The sequence below is a fragment of the Hyperolius riggenbachi genome, chromosome 1 (genome assembly GCF_040937935.1).
Source record: "Hyperolius riggenbachi isolate aHypRig1 chromosome 1, aHypRig1.pri, whole genome shotgun sequence".
NCBI lineage: Eukaryota > Metazoa > Chordata > Amphibia > Anura > Hyperoliidae > Hyperolius > Hyperolius riggenbachi.
The window spans coordinates 132,419,976-132,437,059 of record NC_090646.1 but is presented as its reverse complement, the minus strand read 5'-3'; the positions used below and the strand labels follow the sequence as shown (position 1 = coordinate 132,437,059).

Below are 17,084 nucleotides of genomic sequence, written 5' to 3'. Positions count from 1 at the left end.
TAGTTATTTGTGTGCTAGGCACTGTACATACACATGTCTATCTCATTATGCTACATGTCAGTTGTGGTATCCTTTAAAATGAAAAGGCAAGTCCAGAAATAGGCAAGCAGTTTCTGGGCTGCCGTTAACATAGCAAGCTCCAGGACTGTCTTCTTTCCGGTGTAACTATCTAACAAGGAATACACACACAGCTTTGACTTAAAGAGTAACTGTTAGGCATAAAAAACAAAATCAATTCTCTATTTATATATGTAGATCATATAAAAGAAAAGCTAAAAAGGCAATGCATAAATTTAAAATCAATCTTACTTTTTTATTGCAGAGATTAATCCTCATGTCCCCAGCTCCTTAATACGCAGCCAGTAATCAGCCGCAAAAGAGAAGTTGCAGTGCATGTTGGGGCGGGGGGAGTTTTTGCACAGACAAAGCTAGTTCAGCCTGATTGGCTGCAGCCTGTGTCACTCTCACTCCTTTTCCTCTCATTGGCTGCCTCCCATGACTGTGTGTCTGCCCCCTCCCCACACTCCAGCCCGACAGGCATCCCTGCCGATTCATGTGGGCAGTGGCTGCCACCACCGCTTCGCATCTATGGGGACCCCCGTCCTTGCTACCATTTCCTTAGGGATTCCCTGCATTCACAATCAACCCTGTAGCATCCCCGGCTCGGCGCTCATCCCGCAGCATTGTAGAGCTTAGCGGGGAAGAATATATGCAGCAAACACAGACTCGCCTTAACATGGTTTCAGGTGATGGAGCTGCATTTATTCTTCCCCACTAAGCACTGTAATGCTGCAGGGCGAGTGGGTATGCTGCAGGGTTGAGGGTAAATGCAGGGGGAATCCCTAGGGATATGGTAGCAGGGCTGGGGGGTTTCCATGGGTGCAGGGGAGCCTGTGACATAACGCTCGCTATTAGTGTTCGGAGGAGGGGGAGTAAGGGAGGAAATTACCCAGGGCCGGTTTAAGCAACAATGGGGCCTCAGGGCAAAATAAACCTGGGGGGCCCCCCCAACAGATACCCCGGAGAAAAAATTGGCATTAAGGGACCTTTTTTGCAGCTGGTATAGTCAGGGTTTGAAGCCCCAATCGGTCGGAGCTCCACATTCTGGCTACCCCAGCCTGCATGGGGGACAAGGGGTTAAAAAGTTTCAGGAGGGGGGACCCCACATAATTTAAAAAAAAAAAAAAAATTCCCACATTACACATTAAAAAAAAAAAAAATTGGGAAAATAGGAAAAAATGCCAGGGATCTTCATACATCCATATTGCGGCTGTATAGCGATCCCTGGCCAAAGCGCTGCGGCTGCGTATGGACCCCCTGGAAACCCCGTCAGGAAATTTATTGCTCTCTTTTGATACATGTAAAATTACACTACCGTCAGGGCCGGATTTCTGGCAAGGCCACATAGGCCATGGCCTAGGGCACCAGAAGTTTAGGGGGCGGCTCAGTGAGGGGCAGGAAAGCTGTTCTATGCAGTCATCCCTATCTACAAGAACAGCTTTAAACTTTGAACCCTCTGTCCTGTACTTGTGCTGTCCCTGCAAGACCTGTAAGCTCTATCCTGCAGGTATACATCAGCCTAACTCTCATGGTGACGCAATGGGTCCATCATTAATGAGATGGCAAGCATAACATAGAATTTCAAAACATAACTTATAATCTTTACACGTATTACTAAAATAGCTATTGTCTGTGACACCAATGATGGAAAGTAAGAAGAATTCTCATTGGGGCACACAGAGATAACAACCATACAGATGGTATAGTTGGCCTTGGGCGGTAAAAAGTACAAATCCGGCCCTGACTACCGTTAGGTTTGCTACTAAAAGTGACATTTACCGCATTTAAAAATATACTTTTTTCCTTCGAAACTTTAAAATCGATTTTCTCAAAAACTATAAGGTCTTTTTGAAAAATTGTTTTTTCCTCTTATTCCCAATGATCTCCTTAACATATCCTGCAAATTTAGGGTTTCTAGAATATAAGGTGGATTTGCTATTAACCATTAAAGTCGGTTGGTTTTTAAATGTGTATTTTTTTTCCTTTGAAACTTTAAAATCGATTTTCTCAAAAACTATAAGGTCGATTTGAAATTTTTTTTTCCTCTTGTAGCCACTGGGGGCCCCTACAAGCTCTGGGGCAGCTGCCTCCTTTGCCTCTATGGTAGCGCCGGCCCTGAAATTACCTCACCATTGGCTTCAGCTGGAGGGAGTAAAGATGGCCCCTGCCAGCGAACAAAATTCTCTCCATTTACCTTTTTTATTTTTTAAAGTTCACGAAATCAACAATTGGACCGTGCAATAAACATGTTATGTAGCTAGAGCTAGTACTTATCTGCTTATATAAGTCTTTTTTATCTGGCATAGTATGGCTGACAGCTCCTCTTTAAAGTGGACCTGAGATAATCTTTTACTCATTGCATAAATGTGTTCCTTTCATATAGTTTATAGGGCATTCCTCAAGCCAAATTCTTTTTTGTTTTGTTTTAATACTCTAATTCCCTATAAACTAAACAAGCCTCGCCCACAGCTTCAGAGAGCCTTGGCATTTTCAGACTCATATACCAAGGGCATATGGGAGCTCAGTCTGTGCAGGAGGAGGAGGTTACTAGCCATAGATTTCAGAGGCGGGGGGGGGGGAGGGGCTGAGTGCTGAGATGCTATCAGCTTGCCTGTGTAATAAGAAACAGAACATGGCTGCCCTCATTGTATCACAGGGATAAATAATCATAAACTGTTGAAGCTGTTTGCAGATAGATATGCTGTGTAAACTATCTAAACTTTAGATACGATATATAGACATGTTACTTGTTATAGTTAGTTATTCATTTCGGATCCACTTTAAAAAGTGAACCTCCAGAGTAAAAATCTACTCAGCAGCACTGAAAAGGCTTGGTATTTCTTTAACAGTTTCGCAGCATCAGAACTTTGTTTTTCTTACCCAAGCCCCATTTTTAGCTGCACAGAAGAAAAATGCCCAGGCATTTTTCCCGTGATGCTGTGCAAAGCATGATGGGATTTCTGATGTTCTTTTTTTACATTTTGAATTTGACATTTGAAGCCTAGCGTGTGCAGCTGGGAGGGGTGATCAGGACACAGGACAGTTGGAACTGTGTCTCATGCTCCCGTCACCTCCTTTCAACCAAAAAGATGGCTGCCCCATGACAAAGATGGCTGCCCCCATGAAATTACAAACATTTGCCTGTTCTTTTCAAACAGGGTGGGTAAGAGAGATTATGTTACTCATCTATTTTAATTAATATAACTAATGTAACTTAATGACAGTATGTTTGTTTAGGCTGAAGTTCCCCTTTAACACTTCAGACAGCGTCACGTTTACTTCCCACTGTTTTCAAACGTACCGTAATTTTATTTGTTGTAGAAGAAACTGGAAGTGCTTCTAAACCCATCCGCAGTCGCTTCTGTTTTTCACAGTATGCTTTCCATGTGTCTTCATTAAAACCATAATTGAAATAGTCTGAAAGATCCGCACCTACAAAGTTTTTAAGAGGAGGGGAAAGAAAAAGAAATGTAATGTTTCTTTTGTCTACACCAAAGCCAACCTCCCTATGCTAACTGGTGGCCAACACAGCATAGCGGTAATGATTTAGGATAGGTTCACAGTGGGCGCTGCTTTCTCTGTTAAAGCAGGAATGCTATGGAACGGAACATATGTGGCGCACCTTATCTGCGTGTTGAATCCCGAAGCCTAAGGATTGAAGGAGATGCTGAATAAGCTCGGGGAAAACGTTATATGCGCATAAAAACTGGAATATTTTAAGTGCACTACTTTTACATTTTTATAAATAAAATACGGAATTACACTATATCAAGCTTGTTTGAGTCATAGGACCTAAGCTTTTGGAGGAGAACGGCATTACTGTTTATGAAGCGCTGGTCTTTGCCGGGTCAGCAATAGGATCTGGTGAGAGGCTTGAGTGCTTACTTGGTGAAGGTGCCAATATACAGACCGGGGAGCACTGGTCGCATTATCTATGCAAGAGCTATACAGTATTACACTATTGTGGTGCAATTTTTGTTTTTACACATGGAGTATTGAAGATCTTGGAGGAACAGACGCAGGACATGTGTGAGCTGGCAAGGTCACAGACGTGATTTGCCAATCTTAAAGAGACTCTGTAATAAAAAAAAAAAGTCATCCTTTTTTCTACTGGTTGAACTCAATGGACGTATGTTTTTTTTCAACCCAAGTAACTATGTAACTATCCTACAAGTTCCTAAACCTATTCTAATGTGCTCTGGCTTACTGCAGTACTTTCTACTATCACCGTCTCTATAATAAATCAGCTTATCTTTCCCCTGTCGGATTTGTCGCCCTCTGTCTGGAAGGCTGCCAACTCTTCAGTGTTGTTGATCTGTTATGCACGCCTCCCCCCCTCCATGCACACTCCCGTGTGTTATTTAGATTAGGCAGCCTCTCTGCTCTTGTCAGTGAGAGAAGAGAGCTGCCTGCCTTTTACAAGCTGGATAAATAGTCCTCTGAGCTGGCTGGGCTGTCACATACTGAGGAATTACAGACACAGAGCTGTCTGCAGGAAGAAACAAACAATCAGCCTGTCACTCTTCAGTGGATGAGAGCTGCAGGGGGAGGAAGGTAAACACACAAATGATCTATTAAGATTCAAAAGGAAGGTTGTACACAGCCTGCTTGTGTATGGATGTATTTTCTATGTGTGGACATACTATACATCAACCTACTTCTGGTTTTGCTGGCCATTTTGTTTGTTTATAAAAAAAAAAAAAAATGAAATGTAAATTTTTTTGTTTGACTACTTTTAATGCAGCGAGGAGCGGCAAAATTGGGACAGAGGGGAATAGGGGAGGTCCCCTAACGCACTGGTATGTTTACTTTTGTGCGATTTTAACAATACAGATTCTCTTTAAAGTGGACCCAAATTAAAAATTACACGATTTCAGAAATACAAGAATAAAATCTATTTTCTAAATTAGAAAAATAAATAGCAGCCTTTTTTCAGCTGCATGATGACAAATATAAAATATTTTACATTTATTGGAGGAACCCCTCCCTTCCTTTCATAATACTGGGACAGAATCCGGCAGACTGGTGGGAGGAGATAACAAAAAACAGGCTGCTACTGATGTCACAGGGAAGGTGATCTCAGCTTGTGTGAAATTTCACAAAGACTACGCCCCTGTTAGGGAGGGTAGCTGATGACAAACACACCCATGATCTAAAACCTCCTAATAAGCTCAGAAATAATGGTTGCCACCTGTATAACCCTAGTTCTGAAAAGAGAAGGGTGAAAAGCATGCACTGAAATGCTCATAGGCTTGAAGGAGTGTTTATCTTTGTATGTGTCAGAGTGGTGCAATGAAATATTTTGAATTAAAAAAAAAATGTTTGGTTTGGGTCCGCTTTAACTTGGTCTGCCATCCAATCTGGTGAGCGTATACGGTTACTGTCAAATGTTTGGAGGTTTTTGAAGAAGCCAGTCAAAGAAATGTGAAAGAACTATCAGAGCAATACATATGAGGACTTTTAGATTAGTTTTATGTGGATTTTATATGCAGAGTTTTCATTTATAGTTGGAAACGTATTTTACTTATGTGCATGGTGTGAACCATTATGACTTTGTGCCTCTATCTGCCTGACTATTGCTGAGCGCCCTGCTTGTTTCAAAACATTGTTTTGTTTGGTTAAGTGGTGCACACTCTTGAATGACAGGTGCAATCCAATTAATAAGGCCAACAAATAACATAGATAGTCCTACCTGTGAATACTTTGAAGAGCGCACAGTGTGGGTTTTATTTTATTAACGGATAGTACACTGCATGCAGTGTGTTGGGATGCCGCACGCCGTTAGACCGCACCGGCAGCACGGTGATTGGGTTTTCATTGCAGTGCAGCTTTTAGCTTTACAATACAGCCGTTAAGCCGCACCACAATGCCTCACTGTGAACATCACCTTAAAGAGAACCCAAGGTGGGAATTAATTTTACTATTGGGGCACAGAGGCTGGTTGTTCGCACTAAGACCAGCCTCTGTTGCCCCATCGTGTGTCTCCATGTCCCCCCTGCTCGCCGCTATACCCCCCGCATTGCTGGCGACACGCAGCGTGTCGCCAGCTCAATGTTTACCTTGCGCTGTCAGTCAGCGCTGCTCCCCTGCCTCCTCCGCATCGGCGCACCCGCCCGTGTCCCTTCCCTCCCGCTGATAGGAGGGAAGTGACGCGGCGGGTGGCGCCGATGCGGAGGAGGCGGGGGAGCGGCGCTGACTGACAGCGCAAGGTAAACATTGAGCTGGCGACACAGCCAGCAATGCGGGGGGTATAGCGGCGAGCAGGGGGGACATGGAGGCACACGATGGGGCAACAGAGGCTGGTCTTAGTGCGCACAACCAGCCTCTGTGCCCCAATAGTAAAAGTAATTCCCACCTCGGGTTCTCTTTAAGTTGAAAAGGAAGTGTCCCTTTACATTCTAAAGGAATCCTTTATCAAGCCACATGTAAGAGATTACAAATGCAGAGCAGTTATTCAGAAAAGCCAATTAGGATTCATATTCCATTTAAAAAGCAGAAACTTTTTGGCTATATGGACAACTGCTGTACTTTTTGGTTAATGGTTTTGCACTGGCCTACACTTAACAGTAAGCAGTCACCATAAAAAGCCATTTGCTTCTTCAGCCCACCCAATGCTAGTTTTCCATCACTTCAGTTTTTCTCCCCAATACAACTGCAACTTAATTTCACAAGTCCCAGTTATGACCTTCTCCCTGTTCTAACTAGACTTGAGGAGAGCTGCCAGCCTGCAGCAGGATGCAGTGGGGAGGTGGAAGTTACAACAACCTCTGCCTGGTGAAAAATCAAGCTGGCTGGCAGAACACTAAATACAGAAAATAAGATAATGCATACACTATATGGCATTCACTTTAACTAAATGCTATAGGATTAGCTTTATAGTCACTCCCTTGGTCAGATCAGTAATAGTGGATCCGGATTATCAGAGTAAATCCTGAATGCAAATCTTACAGCATATTAGAGCACATAGTGTAATCTTGAGTACTAAACCTTTATTTGATATTACAATTGCATTAGCATAGCTAGAATCACAGTCTTTATAGATGCACAGAGACCGCATTACCTGGTTTTCTCCAAGGCTTGTCTTCAAAGGAATCCAAATCCACTTCTACCAGAGGAACACCATTAATACTACCTGGGGCATCCAAATCCACCCCTTTAACTTTCCCACCTACAAAAGCAGAACAATATTAGGAGTAGCATACATAAACTATAAACACAATAGAGAATTTACACATGTTCTGTAAAGAATATATGAGCCACTGACCTTGGCCCCACTGCAGATAACAGTAGCTGGCCCCTGTATTCTTACACCTCTGCTTACTAGTATTGTAATGCATACTTCCACTACCACCTAGCTGATGTCCCTCTGTTGTCCATAAGTTTCTTACAAAAACCACTCAAATTGCCAGCTGCTACTACCCTTTCTACCAGAAGTGCGGAAACGTTCTTTCCTAGCAGCTCCGGGTGGGCAGTTTGTGCTGGGTTGAGGTCTCAAACAAAAAAAGATTTACAATTAACTTAATTTTGGCTTCGAAGGACAATTTCAAACCTATAAGTGATGTAAATATGGAGGTCTAGAGATTATCATTACTAGTACATGTTCTGGATAAACTGGCTAGTTCTAATCTCACTAGACATGTCTCAACTTAAGCTTGTGGGTCTCACAAAATCACTACAAATTGTTTTGGAATCTCTCGTGGCACTTGGTCCGTTTTACAAACTACAGAAATCTGCAGAAATCATTTGCACAATATCCCCACAGTATAAGCCACACAGATCCCCGATCTATTTGAGAAAATGTTTTGATCTCTCATGGGAGGGGGTATCGGCTACTGATTGGGATGAAAATCATTCCTGGTTTAAAGTTCCTTTTTAACCACTTCCGGACTGTGGTAATTTAAATTTATGCCGTTTGTGGCTGCTTATTCCTGTCTCAGATTTCAATTACCGAGCTCGCACGGACCGCCGCTCTCTCCCATCTCTTCCTGGCCACAGGCCCCTCACTCTGCTGTCTCTATGACGGCAGAGCTCTGTCAGCCCGTCAGAAGCAGATTTAATTGGCTCCTGACCAGTGGCGTAACTAAGGAGTTTGGGGCCCCGATGCAAGTATTACATGGAGCCCCAAAACCTACTAAGGACAGTTGTAGTGTCAGAGGTGTAAGAGTAAGGAAATAGCTTGTTAAGGATAAACCCTATTCAATGTACATATAAAGGTGTTCATTACCAGCAAAGCACCAATAAAAAGCTTATAAGATTGATGAAGGGGGGCCCCAAGTGGGCCCCAGTGCAGTTGCAATCTCTGCACCCCCTATTGCTACACCACTGCTCCTGATCTCAAGATCACTGTGAGCCAAATCACATTGATGACAGGGTCATTAGCCAATGAACTAGTCACCTGATCAGCTCACAGAGCTCTTCATTCATAGCGACAGCAAAGTGAGGGGGCTGCACGCGATAGGTGAGCGGCATGAGGTCGGTAAGCCCCTTTTTTTGTGCCAGCAGTGTCTGGAACCAAATGAGCCAGAGACTGCTGGTACACAAGTGGTTAAATTTTTCTTGAACATAAAAAAAAGAAAAAATAATTTTGCTTTAAAATGTTGATCACATGAGCAGAAGCTGCTGTGAGAGTATCAGATTTCAGGCTCTGTGGGTGTGGCTTCTCTTATTTTATTTATAAAGCTCCAACATATTACGCAGCGCTGGTCTTGGCATATACAAGCTCTGTACTAAGGGCCTGAGCCCACTGATGAGTTTATAAAAACACATACAAATGCATGCATTTTTCAAGCGTTTTTGAAATGCATTTTTATAAACGTAGCAGTGGGCTCAGGTCCTGAGTGCCTACACAGAGCTAAGGAAAGCAGGCTTGCCTGAACTGGCACCTTAGCAGTGTTCTCCCCAGGCTCTTTTAGCCGGGTGCTCCACCCAGCTAATTTTGGTGAGCACCCGGCTGTCATCGGCTCACCTCCTCATCCTGCTCCTATGCTGTAAGCAGAGATGCACCGGCCCTGCATTCCTCCCTCAAGCCCCACCCAGGAACTTTTTCATGCCATGCGGCTGTACTGTATGATTAGTATGCATACAGTACATTACTCACCAGCAGCTCCATAAATTCTGCCTCCGGTTTTAATGTTCAGGTTTACTGGGGCTGTACCATAGCTCCTAAAATAAAAAAAAAATTATAAACATTCTGCTACACATGCAACAATCAATCTATGCAGAATATTTTGTGATATTCAATACCTACCCGTACTGAGGAGCTCCCGTTTTAATATCACCTATGGTAACATGGACATCATCATCGTCATCATCACTATCACTGTCGCTGTCATCTTCTGTCTCTGTCACCTTACAGTTAAAGTAAAGGTTTTATTTTGCTGTGTATTCCCTTGGTTTATAGATCAGACATAATATGCAGCACATTACACTCAACAAAGCACAACACTCAGTGTCCCTCAAAGTGGGGGAAAAATCCTATGATAATGAATTGTATGTGTAGTACAGATAATGAATTGAATATTAATTAGTTGCAAAGAAAAGTCTCATTTTTATTTTCAGTAGTAAAAGGTTTTTTTTTGTTTATTTGTTTTTAATATTTCATCATTCTGTCACACTTGCAGTTAAACCTCTCTGTATTTTAACCACTTGAGGACCACAGGTTAACACCCCCCTAGTGACCAGGCAATTTATTTTACAATTCAGCACACTGTAGCTTTAATGGTTTATTGGGTTTATTGCAGTGGTCCTCAAAGGCCCGCGGGACGAATGTGGCCCCCTAAGGCTTTTTCACCGGCCCCCCTACTCTCAAAATCTATTACTTAATGATGCGGTCCACTGTATCTTTAAATATCTGCGACCCACATACAGAATAGCAGTGCTGGCACCACCCATCCACATGGGTCCAATTGGACTGCAGGTTGTCACTTGGGTATACTTCACTGTCTGTAGTTTACACTACTTAGGCTCGATGTAATTTTTCTACCTTTTATCTATACTTTGGCCCCTCAGCAATCTGAAGTATGTTGACCCGGCCGGCCCTTAACCGGAAAAGTTTGTGGACCCCTGGTTTATTGCATGGCCATACAACTTAGCACACAAATGAATCTTACCTCTTTCTTTTCACTGGTAGGACTTTGTTGGTTGTCTCTGATCGCTGCTGCGGGTTTTTTTTTTTTTAATGTGTTATAGTCCCCTCCCCCCCCCCCCAAAAGAAAAAAATTGGCACGAGGCCGCGATCGATACTTTTTCTCTTCTCTCATAGGCATCAGTCTATAAGAGGGATTTGATTGTGAGCCGCTCAGATGGACAGTTAAGTGTCCCCTGTACAGTGCTGCACTTGATCACAGCAATGTACGAATGTAAACAAACAGGATTTTTTGTGTTAACAGCCTGCCAGCCGCTATCGCTGGCAGACAGACCACGGAGCTCCGTGTCTCTGCAGGGAATGATCGCACATGCGCACGCATTTTCTGTTAAACCCCACCTACAGGACCTGATGCCGATCGGCGTTACGTGGTCCTATAGCTGCCACTTTACCGCCGTCTATCGGCGTTCAGGAGAGGGTTAAGTTACAAAAACAGAGCACAGCTAATGACCCTTTGAACTTTCCTGCAGTAGAACCTCATCTTAATCTGTCTCTCACCGTTTCTTGGCTGTTTAAGTGCTTCAGAAAACAGGACAGTATTGGACCCAGTGTGTGTAGATAACTTAAAGCGGAATATAACCCTGCATTTCAACTTTGCTCTGAAACATTATTTACAGCATATTATATGCAACCAGCATTTTATTTTTACTAGACCAGCATTGGAAGGGTTACACACAGAGCTTTAAAGTTCCTGGAGAGAACTGCTCCCACAGCCGAAGTTAAAGTAGATACATACATTCTGTTTACTTAAACAATTGTGGAATGTGACTCACTCTCTCCGACTGTGCAGGAGCTGGAGGACAGCCAAAGAGTGTAACATTCCTTACTTGTTACATTTTGTTGACTTAAAAGTATCTATCTAAACTTTGGATGCGGCAGCAGTTCTCTCCACGGAACTTTAAAGCTCTGTGTGTAACCCTTCCAATGCTGGTCTAGTAAAAAAAAAAAATGCTGGTTGCATATAATATGCTGTAAATAATGTTTCAGAGCAAAGTTGAAATGCAGGGTTATATTCCGCTTTAAGGGTTTTTTTTTTAACTCTTTCTGCACTGGAAAACAATAAGACTCTTCTTTGCTACTAATGTTGTATTTCGCAGATGTACTACAAATATAATAATTATCTCATCAGTAAATTTTCACTTCAGGTTTGCTTTAAGACTGAAATCTAAACAGCAGCCATGATAAATCTGCAGTCCTAAACTAAGAAAGAAATAATGACCCCATGAACTTTCCAGCACTACCCGCCCCATCCCTGAAATGAAGGGTTTAAAAAATACTTTAGCTGTCTCATATTTTTAAGCAATCGTTTTATTCACAACACTGAATTAAAGCTGAAAGTCTGCAATTCAACTGCATCTGATTTGTTTCATTTATCACTGTGGTAATGTACAGAACCAAAATGATAACAAGGTTGTCTAAAAGGCCCATACACACAGCATACAAATGTCTGTACAGACACACGTTGAGCGACTGTTTGTTCGCGTATACGATGTAAAAGACAAAAGACTGTCAGCAGACACAGCCATGTTTGAACGATTCAACTGGTGAATTTCTTGTGACTTTCATCTCACAAACCATCGCTTGGTCTTTTGGTGTCCTGTCATGCGTACAAAAGTCTTCTACAGACAGCACAGTCACTACCACAGTACTACTACTATACGTAGTCTGTGGCAGACAGCTTCCGTCAGGTCTTCACTTTTCCTGTTGTCACGTGTGTACAACTGTTGCAAACTCAAATTGGCGCTGCCATAAATATGCTGTTGTCTCTCGTCTGTTTGTCGTTGCCTCACAACTACAGACAAATGTATGCCGTGTGTATGGGGCTTAAGTGTTGATACTGTGGTACCTTATACACTTGTCATCTTTTGCAGAAGTTGATGGGAAACATTTTTTTTTGCACATTTCTGTTCTTTAATAAAACATGAATTGGTTACTGGGAATTCAGGCAATCCATTGCCTTTAAATGGCCACAGGAAGAACAAACACCAGCTAGCTGACAGGTATGTAGCAGTTACAAGCTACTATCAGGGCTGTGATCCACTAGGGTGTATTTGGCAGCATTTTGGGATAGCCAACAATCGTTGGTGATTCCCAAAAACACTTTTATTTAATTTTTTGGGGGGGGCTCGTAAGTACATTAAGAGAACAGCAACTGTTTGATGGTGGGATATATCATATAGAAATTTTTTTTTTATACAATTACCGGTTTTGCAACACCATTTTCAGTAGTCTCAGCTTCAATACTGGTTACAGGATGAGAGCTATGGAATTAAAAACAAAGAACCACAAAGTTGAGTATACATATGTGAACATAAATGTACATGAACAATTCCCTTGTTGAAATGAGAACTACAATCTGTTCAATACTTTCTGTGAAAATTGGTGCATGCCGATCCCCGCTTGGGGTATTTTTAGGATTTGCATTTGTGTTGGGGTTTCAAATTCTCCCGCACGCCACACTTCAGTACTGGAAGCAGTGGACAGGGTCACAGGGAGGTCACACCACGCTTCATGTTACTCCGATCCTTCTTCCTTCCAAGGCAGAAGGCGAAAGCATCGTAGTCACGTGACCCTTCGGGTGCTGACATTAGGTGTGCGGGAGAATTTGGATTTCAAATTAATTCCCCCGAATTTGAACCCCGACAGTAATTTTATTCTTGTCTTGTAGAGTTGTTTTCACTTACACACATCAAGAGTCAGATTCAAAACTTAAAGAGAAACCGTAACCAAGAATTGAACTTCATCCCAATCAGTAGCAGATACCCCCTTTTACATGAGAAATCTATTCCTTTTCTCAAACGGATCATCAGGGGGCTCTGTATGGCTGATATTGTGGTGAAACACCTCCCACAGGAAACTGTGAGGATGATGATCCTGGCAGTATCCTGTCTGTTGCCCTCAGTGCATTGTGGGTAATAGCAGTTTACAGCTGTTTCCAACTGCCAAAAAAGCAAGCAGCAGCTACTTCCAGTGACATCACCTGCCAGTAGTAAAAATGTCATGTGATAAATGTCAGAATGTAAATTAGGGAGAGGAAAGATTTTACAATGGGCAAACACTAATTAAATCATTTATACATAATTGTAAAAATGAAGCACTTTTTTATTACATTATTTTCACTGGAGTTCCTCTTTAACCAACACACTAAAGTGTAGCGGCCGACAACCAGTGGCGAGACCCCTTTCCGTCGGTACTAAGCAACATGTGACATGTAAAAAGACTGCTTGCTATGGGTGACTGACTTATTTCATACACTTCAAGTCTTAAAAGTCGTCATGATTACATAAGCACATTCACACAATTTTAACATGTGTCAACATCTATGGCAAGGAAGACACACTCACCTGGTCATACCCTCTTCATCATCATCAGGTCCTGCAGCCTCATTTTCTTCTGCACAAATCATTATAAAAAAGAAAAAAAAAGTCAGATTTGCTATATTGATGGAATTCCTCCTACAGCACATAATGCATGTAAATTGTTGGCATACTTATGTGCCTATAGCCATTCACGTACTGTTATCAAAATAACATATCTAAAATTAACCTGAACTCTAGATATCTAACACATAGGGCTCTATTCATAAAAAAGTTGTGGCGAAAAAACTCCTGGAGGGAAAATACCGCAGCGGTATTTTACACTTCTGGGTGGTCATTCAAAAAAATCTTGCCAGCTGCGATGCAAGAGCGGAGATCTCCCGCTGAAAGCTGGCGGTAAGCTGTCTGAAGGCATGCGGAAACACTTCAGCCGGCAGAGTCCCTCCCGTGCACTGCTCTCTCTGGGAGGTCTGTCCCATTCACTTGTATGTAATCCGCAAAATCAGAGGAAGCGGTATTTCCCGTCCACATACCGCTTCCTCTAAACTTCATGAATGGCCATTTTGTTACTTTTTTCTAGATAAATCTAGAAAAACACTGGAGAGGGCGGAAATTTCTCGCTCTGCTGGGGGATTGTAGATTTTCATCCGGGAACAGCTTTTATGAATGCCCACTTTGCTAAATGGACGGGAAAATCCGCTGTTTTGAGCGGAAAACTTGCGGTAACCTTTTATGAATAGAGCCCATAGAAAAAAATATTTCTACGTTCTCCTCTGAGCCGGAATTATATACACATATTAAGTATGCTCCTGCGAAAGCTCATGCCTCAGATATCCTCACTCCCTCTACTGTGATTCAGTCTCAATCAGCAACACCGATTGCTCTCTGCACTGCTATGCCCTTCTTGCATGCAGTAGAGTTAGATAGAGAAGATAGCTAGGCAAGATTTTGTACAACATAGCTCTATAGATACCGTATATGGATCCATTAACATTCCTTCTCCATTCTAAGCTTTTGGACACATCTATGTGCACACTTTAGATAATCACTGTCTGAAATGGAACATGAGGGTTTGTGTTGGGCAGAAATTTCAGTACAAAAGACAATATTCTGCACCCTGCTAAGCAGTGTGTGCTCTATGAAAAAATCTGGAGCGGGGGGGGGGGGGGGGGGGGGGGGGCATTTGAAACACAACACGGACACTTAATTGCTTTGTGTCAAAGCATCCTAATGCACCCATAAGGAATACATTGGCTACTTTCTGTAAGTTATGCCTAAATCTACAGTATTGCATTACAGTAACACCTATGCCTTTTGATATACAGTACAGTAGAAGCTCATTATCGTTTACTCTGATATCATAATGCTCTGGCCAAGGTAGGCTCAGTTCTCAGCCATGCACCTGTGTAAATATACAGTGCGTGACAGATTCTGATATTGTAAACGTCTCATGTAGTTAACTACTTGGTCAGGTCCCTTGAAGTTAACTTTACATATTGTAGCCATGTTTGTGTGCATTTCCCCACATCCCAAAAACATATAGATACACTGTCTTCCCTAAAAATATACCTACATTATGATGAACAAATTACTATGGTAGGAATTGGAGAACCCCTCGAACAGTGACAAGAATATATACTTTGTAAGGTGCTGTGAAAGATAGCAACACTATATAAGACATAAGTTTAGAAATACCAACTCAAATTTTAAGCATTAGATGAACATTTCAATAGGCAAACTTCAGAACCACGGCTTCAAAAACACGAAAATGAACACAAGAGGAACAAGGGTCAAAGTATACCGGAACTAAGAGGGATATGGAGGCAGACATTTATTACACTAATGGCTCATACACACGGGGCACAACTGTCGCCACAAACATGTGGCACGCGCATGTCTGGGCGACAGTTGCTCCGTGTGTATGAGGCGCGCACCCCGAACTGTCGCCGCAGGCAACAGTTGCCGAGCGATTGAAAAGTTAAATCACCGGCAACTTCTGTCTCCGCAACCGTCGCTAGCCTGCAACGCGTACTGCGTGTGTATGTGCGGACCAGCGACAGCTACCCACAGCCAGAAGGGAGCTTCCGGTGGGGGACGAAACGTTTAGCGACAACTTCCGCCGCATCTCTGTCCCTCTGTGCAACATGTGTACAGCTGCTGCACAGAGGGACCTGGTGACAAATTGTCGCTGTTTTTTTTTTTTTGTCTCTTGTCTGCTTGCAACTGCAGACATTTGTGCCTCGTGTGTATGAGGCTTTACAGCATTGCAGTACTCTCCCCCACCGCAAAGGCCATTAAAAGTCTATGAGACATGTAACTGCTTGCAGTGTGACGGAAGTGCTCCAGGTGCTACGGACGTAACACACAAGCTGCAGAGCATTACCCTGCGCCTCCCACAAGTGAGCCGGAAGTCTCATGTTAATTTTTCTCTTTTTTTAAATTCTTGTCCCACCACAGCTATAACGTGCAGTGTCATCTACTGTGAGGTGGGATTATTCCAAATCGCCACCAGTATAAAAGGACCTTTAAAGAGGACCTGAACTCTTGCACAGGACTCAAGAAATACATAGAGAAATCCACCCTGTATGTATTTAGAGAGTTTGGCCTGTTTAATTCCCCCTCATCTGTGTCCAATCATATGTCTGCTTCCATGAATCAGGAAGTAGAAAATTCAGATTTTAGGATTTGTATCAGTTGTAAAAATTATATATATTTTTTTGTTTAAAGATTATGTTTATCTTTTACAGCAGAGAGGAACGTTCTGAGTTCAGGTGCACTTTGCAAACAATGCAGACTGCCTGCTGATCACACTTAAGGTCCGTACACACGCCGGACTTTAGGCAACGACGGGTCCGTCGTTGCCTCCCGCTGGGTGGGCGTGCCAGCGACAGTCCGGCGTGTGTACGCTCTGTCGTCAGACTGATACGACTGTTCCTGAGCGATCCGCCCGGCGGATCGCTCAGAAACAGCCGTATCAGTCTGACGACAGAGCGTACACACGCCGGACTGTCGCTGGCACGCCCACCCAGCGGGAGGCAACGACGGACCCGTCGTTGCCAAAAGTCCGGCGTGTGTACGGACCTTTAGGGTCTATGGCTTGTGCTGGGTACACACTGAGATTTTATGGTCGATTTACTGTCAGATCGATTATTTCCAACATGTGCGATTAGCTTTCCAATCGATTTCCGAGCGATTTCCTATCAGAGTTAACGGAAATCTATCGCAAAGCAAATCGGACATGTTGGAAATAATCGATCTGACAGTAAATCGACCATAAAATCTCATGTGTACCCATCACAAGCATGCAAGTCAGAAGTCTCTGCCTGAAGTCTGATTGGATTATCTGCATGCTTGTTTTCAGGTGGGCGATTCAGACACTGATGTAGTCAAATAGCTCAGCAGGACACCAGGCAACTGGTATTGCTTAAAAGGAAATATGGCAGTCACCAATATACCTCAGGTGTGCTTTAATCAAGGTAAACCTTTAAAGCTCGGTATTGGTCTACTTTAGGGGACCCAGCACAAAACCTCAAAGTAAACAGTTCTCCAATCACAGCACCCTC

General features: G+C 42.9%; 1 protein-coding gene across 5 annotated transcripts in view; it reads right to left on the bottom strand.

The window, feature by feature from the left end:
* FIP1L1 (factor interacting with PAPOLA and CPSF1) overlaps positions 1-17,084 on the bottom strand; it is a 101,706-nt gene that overhangs the window by 82,559 nt on the left and 2,063 nt on the right. For all 5 annotated transcript variants that reach the window (XM_068278558.1, XM_068278559.1, XM_068278561.1 and 2 more), the window contains exons 2-7: positions 13,549-13,597; positions 12,408-12,465; positions 9,308-9,408; positions 9,158-9,222; positions 7,121-7,228; positions 3,362-3,492 (exon numbers count right to left, since the gene is read on the bottom strand). In XM_068278558.1, the coding sequence (XP_068134659.1) occupies positions 3,362-3,492; positions 7,121-7,228; positions 9,158-9,222; positions 9,308-9,408; positions 12,408-12,465; positions 13,549-13,597 (512 nt within the window). The remainder of the gene's footprint in view (positions 1-3,361; positions 3,493-7,120; positions 7,229-9,157; positions 9,223-9,307; positions 9,409-12,407; positions 12,466-13,548; positions 13,598-17,084) is intronic.